General features: G+C 40.4%; 1 protein-coding gene across 7 annotated transcripts in view; it reads left to right on the plus strand.

Annotated features, from left to right (window-relative positions):
• The window catches only part of USP45 (ubiquitin specific peptidase 45), a 124,683-nt gene that overhangs the window by 99,837 nt on the left and 14,672 nt on the right, over positions 1-10,174 (plus strand). For 4 of the 7 annotated variants that reach the window (XM_019520170.1, XM_019520173.1, XM_019520172.1 and 1 more), the window contains 3 exons: positions 1,392-1,448; positions 2,651-2,797; positions 6,572-7,250. In XM_019520170.1, the coding sequence (XP_019375715.1) occupies positions 1,392-1,448; positions 2,651-2,797; positions 6,572-7,250 (883 nt within the window). Of the gene's footprint in view, positions 1-1,391; positions 1,449-2,650; positions 2,798-6,571; positions 7,251-10,174 lie in introns of those variants that run through there. The other 3 variants (XM_019520171.1, XM_019520174.1, XM_019520176.1) reach the window with 2 other exon arrangements.

The raw sequence follows: 10,174 nt of genomic DNA on the forward strand, positions 1-10,174 counted from the left end.
AAGCACGGACCCCTGAGGGATGTCACTGGCCACTTTGCGCCAGGACGACACAGATCCATTCATGAGACCTTTCTGGGTCCTACCCTTTAGCCAGTTTCCCACCCACTGAACCATCGAGCAGCCGAGCCCACAATCTTCCAGTTCCCCACAAGGATATCATGGGATACTAGATCAAAAGCCTTTTGAAAGTCTAGGTATATAACATCTACCACGTCCAGGTGGCAAGAGACCTAATCGTAGAAGATGAGATTGGTAAGACAAGACCTACCTGCAGCAGAGCCATGCTGGCTGTCATTCAGAATCTTACCTTCCACGAGTGTATTGCACACAGATTCTTTAATGAGCTTTTCCAGGATTTCCCCCGGGATGGAGGTTAGACTGATTGGCCTGTAGTTGCTTGGGTCCTCCCTCTTCCACCTCTTGAAGATGGGCACAATGTTGGCCTTCTTCCAGTCATCAGGGATTTCCCCTGTGCACCACGAATTCTGAAAGAGCTTTGCCAGGGGTTCCGCGATGGCCTCAGCCAGCTCCTTTAACACTCTCGGATGGAGTCCATCCAGTCTTGCTGACTTGAAGCTAACTGTGTTACTTCAAATATGACTAAACAAAATATTGCCATTTTACCCTCTTGATAAACTATATTGCAGTATAGGACACACTTTTTAAAACAAAGTATTTCTTCTAAAAATGGCCTATGTCTTAACTTCAAGAAAAAAGAAGTAAAAAGTTCTTATGTACCATATATGTGACAGTGATACACATGACATTCCAGGCACTTTTAATTAGCGTGGTTCTCAGAGGCTCGCTAATTAAAGTACCTCGCTCTCCCTCAGCCTCCTGGAGCCCATCTATAAATGCCCCTGGTTGCCAATGGCTTCCTATCTGACATCTGACTTTGGAACTCACTTTTAAAAAAGGACTTACTATGCTGTTCAGCTTGTTCTTAGATCAGAGACAAGATGCATCTCTCCTACTTACTTTCCCTGCTCTTATTTCTGCTAATGGAGAGCCTCAAGGCAGGGCAGGGGGAGTACTAGTGGAGAGAGAGTTGACTCTCTTAAGGAGTGGATGGGGAGAGATCTACCTGTGGAGATTCCCCTCTATGTGTGGATTCAAGTTGTATGACTGTGCCCATTGTTTTTCTATGCTGCAGTTCACTGTGGCATTCTCCGTTATGTATTAAACCAAAATGAAAATCAAAATTAGCTTAAAATAAATATTTAATGAAATGTTTATGGGAAGTTCTTCATTGTGATTAAATAGATCTTTCACAGACAGTTAGCTTCTATAGGTTTTTGTAGTATTGTGATGATATGATAAAACATGGAAGCTGCATACTAGAATACTAATGAAGTTCTTTGTATTTTATTTGCTTTTTGTTTTCCTTCAAGATTTCCACAGTAAAAGAGCCTTTCATTGATCTTTCACTTCCTATAATAGAGGAGAGGGTAAGACGCACATAAAATATTAAATTTGAAAGCAGTTTCCATGGAAGCACTTTTTTCCTTACATGAAAATGTGTACGTGTTTGTATGTACTTAGGTATAGACACATGTGACTTGAATTTATAGCCTAAAAATATGAATATGCATATGTAATATGCTTATATAGTTAAATATTTACATAAATACAAAATATATCAACAGTGTGTTTATAATATTAGATTAGATTTAGAACAAAATATATTATTTAATCAGCATATAGTTCTGAATTTATTCTAATAATAACTTTGCCTGTATACATACATACATACATATACTGGTAGTTTGTTGTTAGATATGACTAAATACAAATAGATTTCAGGGGACTTAAATGTTTTTTAAAAGGTCACATGAATGCTAGGGGAGAGCATTCACTACTTAGTATAATAAAGTTACTGAGGCTTGGAGGCTAAAATAAAATGACTTTTTAATCCATGGTGGTGCATGTTATTCAGATTTCCCCTTGGACATCAGGTGAGGCAATTGAACCCCAAGAGGACTTTTCCTGTGAGGGAAGGCAGATAACATTTTTACCATCATCCTTCTCCATGTATTCTTCTGGGGAAAAGCAGCTTAATTTGTGGTAAATCTGCCTGAGAATATGTGGGCTAAGGCTTGACTCCCCAAAAGGATTAGATGTCCAACTCCCATTGAAGTCAGTGGGAAGGAGGCACACTAAAAACCTTTAGGGTCTGGGCTTCTTTGGGTGCTTCTATACAAGATCCTGAATCTGCAGTAGACTAATTCTACTGTGCATTAACACGTCATGGCAAAAGTTGTGCTAATGTGTAGCAGAATTAGTCATTAAGCTCATAACATAAGCTCGTAAAGCTGCATAACAAGACTGTGTGCCTTTCCTACTGTGCAGTAGCTCCAGCTACTGTGCATTTATGTAGTTCCTCATATTAGAGGTACCAAACTTAATGTCCAGTAACAAAGGTGCATTAATGCACTGTAGATGCACCCAGTGTCTTCCTGTTCACATATCTGCCCTGGGAGTGGTAGTTTTTGCGACAGGAGTTTCTTGCTGCCCTTAGGTGTTACTGCAGTTCTGTTGGAGCTCTCTCTCCAGTTAACAAAATGTGAATTTCTTTAGTACTTTACAAAATTGCAAGGAATTAGAAACAATTAATAACATATTACTTCTCCTCAATAATATTTATTCACAGGTCTCAAAACCTGTGCCTTTGGGAAGGACAAGTAAAGGTAAAACTGCACTGGAGGTGGATTTTGGTCACTGCAACTGCCCTTCTGTTACTGCTCTAAATAATCAGCAAGCAAAAATCACCAAGAAACACTCTTTAACAAAAGATAAGGTAAGCATCTGTGCTGTCTAGTAATCTTCAGATTGATCAGCAGCGAATTGTTTACTTGTGGATTTACAGTTGTAGGAATTTTGAAAGTCTGTATTTTTATGGCCTAAATTGCAAATGTGTTAGAAAACATACAGAACGTTGTAAATGCATGAATAAATCGGTTACTGGAATGCCATAATTCCATCATTTAAATGTGACCTCATTAGAAGAGAGAGCTTTTCTGCAGATCAGTTTTTTAATTCATGCTTCTTTTCTTTTGTTGCCCTCCCTCACCTCTTACTGTCCGCTAAGTTTGCTTCTGGCTGCAGTCACAGGCCCTGTAATGCTGGCCAAGAGAGCAGACAAGTCAGTATTAGTGCCATTTGGTGGATCAGTTGGCAGGGTGTGCTACAAAAGTAGTACAGCCAACCCAGTCTCCCTGGAGACAGAGAACATGATTTTCATGATGCACTCAGCCTCCAGGGCCTGAGAACTATAGTTCATCCCCTTAACATGGTCTTCCTGATGGTGGCACAGCATTCTGCAGACATGCCAAACTAACAAATACTGAAGCTTTTCCCTACTTCATGTGCCATTTTTATTATTATACAAGAAAGCATATATTTTTGGTTATCAGAGCTTTACAGAGGAAGGGAGAACTGTGATCCATGTGGTATATAAGTACCAACTGTAAAGATAAAATGACAGGATATTGATATTATTAAGGTTCCATGTGTTAATACATGTATTATGTGGCTTCTTATTTTATATATGACCCAACATCAGATTAAGTCCTATCAGCATTGCCCTTGCTGGGTTCTAAACAGTCTTTGAATGGGTATGAAATTATTAGTAGTACTGACAGGAAATTAGTACCACTAAGATGATTCCAGAGATGGTCATTAGCATAACTATGAGTCTAAATTGTATACCTTTAAATAGAGCACTAATTTAATTTTAGTATTATAAGTCTAAGTCTCCAACATAGTGCAGGAAACAACTGTGCTTTCATTGAAGATGGCTAACAATACTTATAAAGTTACTAGTGTCTAATTTGTGAGAGCCTGTGGTTCAGAAACTCATATACTACTTTTCTTTTGGACCATCCATCACCACTGTATTATTATGGTTTTCTTTCCGGATATTTGAAGAGGTACTACATATCCCTATTCTCCTCTGAATCACTGAATCTCTCTGAAACAGAGGATTGCCAGTTCCACATACCATTTGCTTCTATTCTTTGCGTCTAGCCTAGGATTTCAGAAGTCTGTATCTGGAGCTCCAGGGGTACTTGGAAACCATCCATTTTCAGCAGGAAGGCATCCAAGCACTGGTTGCCAGGCCTAATGCTTTTATTCAGCAAACTAGACTTAACAGCTTTAAGGGCTTAATGAGTGCTGTTTGCATAACATCCACAAGTTCTAATAGGAGTTAGTGACAATAGGGAATTAGTTTCTTTGTATAACTTGTAGAAATAAAACAAACTTCACTGGGACAAGAAAGGTTTCTGACTAGTGGAAAATAGCACGGTGGGTAGTCAGTGGTTTTTTGTTTGTTTTTCATTTCTTCTTTGCTAAATAGCACAATTACTTCCCAGTTTAAGGCTCCAAATCACAAAAGCTTGTCCCTGTCTAGAAAAAACTTTTGGGAACATGCTTGATTTGCATTAACTTCAGTGGATTTAAGTATGTACTTAAAACTTAAAATTGAGCATATGCTTCAAAACCCTCTGGCTCATGCTTTAAACACAAACAATGAACATGAAGAAAGCAGAGACAATAGCGTAGCACTAGAGAATATCCAGGACGGATCAATGAGACTGAAGTATAAAAAAGAAAGGTGTAATAGAAACAGTAGAAAAGATGGAAGGAAAAAAATATAGGCATTCATAATGGTGGGAGATAAAGGACTAGATCCAAAACCTTTTGAAGTTAACTGGAAGAGTCTTATGGACTTAACTGGAATTTGGATCTGACTGAGAAAATGAATTAGGAATGAACAGAGAAGTAGGTTGACTACAATTTTGTAATTGAAGTGTAGATACCAGAGAGAGACCAAAAGAGGTGGGGGGAAGGGAGAAGAGAAAGCTGAGAGATGAGTATAAGTCTGCTAAAACCTGGCCTAATGATGTATTTTCTTGTGGGTGAAAGGTTATCCTCTTCTTGCCCCTGCCTCTTTGAATTTAAAGTTTAAAAAAAAATCCATCTGCAGATACTGAAATCATATATAGATGATCAAAAATAGACCTACCACAGAAAAAACATAATAAAGATTATAAAGGTAATCCTTAACACATTTACAGTGCTGCAAGAATAAAGTAATCAGTACAGATTAGGTGAATGAAGTATATGGTAAAACATTTTAAACTTGGCTACACAAAGTGTTTTGAGATTAATGCAGGTGTGAGGCGCTATCAGTATATCATCCCTTGAACCTCCATCTTTAAGCCTGTCCCAACCTAGAACTCTCTCTGCAACCCACTCCAGCAATTTCCAGGGCCTACTCAAGCAACAAACAGCCTTGCAACTCCTTATCACCAAAACCAGCCGTGAGTCTCTCTTGTGATCACAGCCAATTGCAGCCATATTATCATAAGTAACTACAAAAGATTAGGATATTAGAACAGTGGTTCATATCTTTTTGGACTCAAGGCACCCCGTCCTGCACTTGAGATACCCTCCATAACTTTTGTGAACTGAGTGGCACCCAGTTTCAAAAACTAATCTTTATGTTACAGTGCTTACTGGTCAGGGGTCAGCAACTCCCAGCATGCATGCCGAGCATGGAACACAATGTAATTTTGCTCGATGCACCTCCACCAGCCCAGGCTTTAATCAGCTGTTGCCAGCCATGGAGCCCAGGCTGCTCCCAGCAGGCAGCTGGGAGGCTGCAAGCAGACCGGGCTCCTAGGGCTGGCTACAGCCAGAAGGCTGCAAAAAGCTGCTCTGGGCTCTGGCATGTCGGCACTCCGGCACCTTCCAAGGTATAGATTGTGGTTTTTTCGGCACTCTGGCCAAAAAACATTGCCTACCCCTGCTGTAGGTTCTTACAGCAGGGGTAAGAGATTGTCCAGTCAGGGATAAGCCTGAGCCTGGCTTACCTGCTTAGCTTTCTGCTTATCTCCTCACAGTACCCTTCAAAACATTTGGAGGCACCCCAAGTTGTCCCAGCACCCTGGTTGAGAATCACTGTATTAGAACAATGATAAGAAGAGGAAAGTGATCCCAAATGGAAAATGTTGTGAACCCTTTTTCTTTTTCCAGAATTTATGTGGTAAAAAATTGGTTTTCTCTTCTCATAATCATGCATTTTTATTAACAATTTTTAATATTTCTAAATTTTAAAAACAATTCAGAATTTCTTAAAACCTAGGTTCCAAGCGAAGTAGAATTTAGTTGTGAGGATGCAATCTTAGTATAGGTTTGTGTATGCTAATTTTTCAGTGGCAGTACAAATTATTAGTCTAACTGATCTCACAGTTCAAGTTTACAGATCAAATATGGAATCCTTTACCATGCATGGATCAAGTTATAACATAGATATAATTCAAATGGGTAAGATAGATGTCGCTATGGATATGTTGCTGCCAAATATGTAAGTTTACATCCGAACACCAATTTGTCTAAATAATTTAAAGAAGTAGTGTTATAGAACATGGTGAAACCAGATCAATACAATACAATACAGGTCTTTATTTTACTTTGAAAATATAAGTTATATTTGCTGTTACTTTAGCTTCACAAATCTATTTTCTCTCTCACCTCTATTATTGAAATATTTCAATACTATTTGCAGAATCAGTTAAATTATGAAAGACGCCTTTCCAGAAAATCCTCCTCTGGTGGGGAAGATAGAAGTCCTGTTATCATGCATGAAAAGGATGGTAATCTTGAAGCAGAATGTGGCTCTGGAGTTCTGTATTCGGAAGACACAATTCCTGAGTCTGCAGTAAATGGAAGTCAGACTGAAGGCAGTGAAAAAGATATCAGTTGTTCTGAAAGTAGTGTTGATGCAGACAGCGAAGCCTCGGAAGGCGAAAGTGCTTCTACACAGTCACTTTTTGGCACATCCAGTAACACATCTGGTTTGCATGTCGACCGACTCAACCATTTATCAGGAAATGTCAAACCACAAAACAGCAAACCAAGCGATAGTCACAATGAGGTGACTGTTATCACTGCCATATCCAAACTCAGCCTCAGCAATACTGTAAAAGAATGTGAAGAGGGGGATTCACCATTGAGTTTGTCAAACAATTCAGTGTTTTCAGTGGAAAAGTCCCCTTTGTCCAAAAATCCCCAAAATGCTTTTCAGACCCTTTCTCAAACATATTCAACTAGCTCTAAAGAATGTTCTGTTCAGTCCTGCCTCTACCAGTTTACATCTGTGGAGCTGTTAATGGGGAACAACAAGCTTTTATGTGAGAGTTGTACAGAAAGGAAACAAAAGTATCAAAAGAAAACAAACTCCACAGGTAACATACTAATGTTTGTTGAAATATGTTAATAAGTTAAATATATTTCCTTTCAAGGGCTTCTTTGCTCTATTTGTCAATGTCAGTCTCTGCTGAACTGCATGGGCTCCCTCTGGTGGTGAAATAAATAGCTGTAAGTTTCAGTTAAAGTTGGTGAAACTAAGCTTTAATACAAAGCCATTACATATAATATGATACCGGTTTAAATTCAGATTCAGAATTCTACACTCTTTGGGTACAACCTGAATAACATAATAGGACCATTTCAAGTTCAATAGGTTCAGCATTTGACCTATGATTTTTCATATTTACAAGTCCCTGATAGGCAAAGAATACATGTTTTAATATTCAGTGCTTGAAACCCCACTGCTGGGAGATGTCCTATAAGTAAGAATGTGTGAGTCAACAAAATATGTTCTCCTTTGAGAGGATTGTCCATAGAGGCCTCCTTATTACGTGAATGTACATGCACCGAATTGGAAGCTTGTTATCTCAGTAGTATGCTTCAGGTATACTATAGACACAGCCTGCCCCCAGTCTAGGCCAAGGAGATAAGGACACTGGCTTCTCAATTCCTCTTGACCACACTGGCTAGAGTTGGAGCAATTATATCAGCTTTAGCTTGGGGCCTACACACCTTCCTTATGCTACAAGGGCTTCTTCATTTTTTGACTGTGCTTTTTTCATTATTTCTATCCCTTAGGAAAAATGAGAGAATTTTTTTTAATCTTCTTTCTTTTGTTGGGTTTTCTGCCCTTTCCACCCACTCTTCCCACACACTTTAATTTTTACTGCACCATGTAGCACCCCAATATTGGAAGTTGTCTTCCCCTTGTTGACTGTCTCCTGTACCTACTCCTGTAAAATCAAGGCCACTTTTCTTCTGTAAGTATTACAATCTGATGTTGTGTAGAACCCTGGATTTTTGTGATTTTTCTAAAAAATATGTAGAGGTAACAGGAGCAAGCATTTACATGTATGTGTAAATATAGAAAAGAATTCTCCCCAGGCTCACAACTACACAAAGAGATCAAGTTAAAGTTTGACCCTATTCTGAAAACTGCCTCTACAACTGGAATTCTCCAGTTCCATTTCTGTATGGCAGCTTGTTCAAGTAGACAGGACACTGCCCTGAGAGTAAGAGTTGTGTAAGGGGTTTTTTTCAGTTCAAGAACCAAATAAAAATATTGAAGAACCATTCAGTTCTAATTCTACTACTTTTTTCATTTTTTCTAACCAAAATAAAATAAAAAGTTGATTTCATATCATATGACAACGTTTATATTCAAGATGAATTGAAGCAAGCCGTGATGCACATTACATTTAAGATGTGATTAGCAGGTTAATCATGCTTTAAATAGTAACCTGGCCATATGTTCAAATTAATTTAAGGCATAATAATACAGTTATTCCACATATTATCATAGTCATAGAGAGGTAGGGCTGGAAGAGTCATTAGTCCAACGCCCCTGCCTGAGGCAGGATCATCCCTATCCAAGCCATCCCATGCAACCATAATCTTAACTCTACATAAGACTACCCTTAGCCCTGACACAACATGGAACAAACACCCTAACCTCCCACAGGTAAAGCAAGGGAACCTTGGCAGCCATTGTCCTCTTCAATAAAATGTTGTCAATATATGCTCAAGAGGTCCTGGGTGGAGGGCCATGGCCCCTGCTCCAGAGGAAGGCAAAAACCCCATAGTCCCTATTCATCTGATCATGGGGTAAAATTCTTTCTTGCCCCCAAGTATGGCAATCAGTCTGGCCCTGAGTGGAGGAGCATGGCCCTCTAGCCAGGAACATCTGGCTTTGCTCCTAGCAGGGGAATCAGCACACCCCAGCTGAAGTCCCCAGCCTTAGTTCTAGCCAACACCCAGCGCCTCTGAGGAGGCTTAAAAACAACCTGACACATATTGCAGAAAAAGGGGTTGGGGGGCGGGGTGTACAGAAGCAACCAACAAAACCCAGAAGCATGGGAAATGCCCATGATGGAAAATTGGCATAGATATGCCTAGAATAGGCAGCTGCACACATGGTTTTCTGACCTCCCTGGCTCTTGGGGATCCCAGGATCAAGGAGCCTTTGCCTGATTCTGAGGTCCCCATGCAATAGGGATATCAGAAAACCATGTGTGCAGGTGCACACACAGAATTTTAAAGGACCCAGCACAACCCAATCCCAGGACTAGGGAGGGGCTCCCTGATCCCCAAATCCCTACACTGTGCTGCAGTGCTGGGCATCATGCATGGTTTTAATTTATTGAGCAGCTGCAACCCGATCCTGGGATCTCCAAGCACTGAAACTGGTGGAAACCCTGTGTGGTGCCCAGCTGGATGGTTTTTACTCATGCCTACATACCATGACTGCATGATCAGATTGCATCAGCCTGATCCCAGGGTCCCTGTGTGCTGGAATCTGTGAAAACTCTGTGTGTTCCACCTTGGGAGGAAAAACCTGCAACATCGTTATAGGCTTGGCAGTGCTACGCTGGCTAGCGCTACAGAAGAAAGAGACTTGGGGGTCATCATTGACCACAAGATGAACATGGGCCTTCAATGCGATTCTGCGGCTAGTTAAACAACCAAAACGCTGGCTTGCATCCATAGATGCTTCTCAAGCAAATCCCGGGGTGTCATTCTCCCTTTGTACTCAGCTTTGGTAAGGCCACAGCTGGAGTACTGCATCCAGTTTTGGGCCCCACAATTCAAAAAGGATGTGGAGAAGCTTGAGAGAGTCCAGAGAAGAGCCATGCGCATGACCAGAGGTCAGGAAAACAGACCTTACAATGACAGGCCGAGAGCCATGGGGCTCTTTAGCTTGGAAAAGTGCAGGTTCAGGGATGATCTGATGGCCACCTATAAGTTTATCAGGGGTGACCACCATTATCTGGGGGAATGTTTGTTCACCAGAGTGCCCCAA

This window comes from Gavialis gangeticus, unplaced genomic scaffold, assembly GCF_001723915.1.
Source record: "Gavialis gangeticus isolate Ggan-Ray unplaced genomic scaffold, GavGan_comp1, whole genome shotgun sequence".
In the NCBI taxonomy this organism is placed as follows: Eukaryota; Metazoa; Chordata; order Crocodylia; family Gavialidae; genus Gavialis; species Gavialis gangeticus.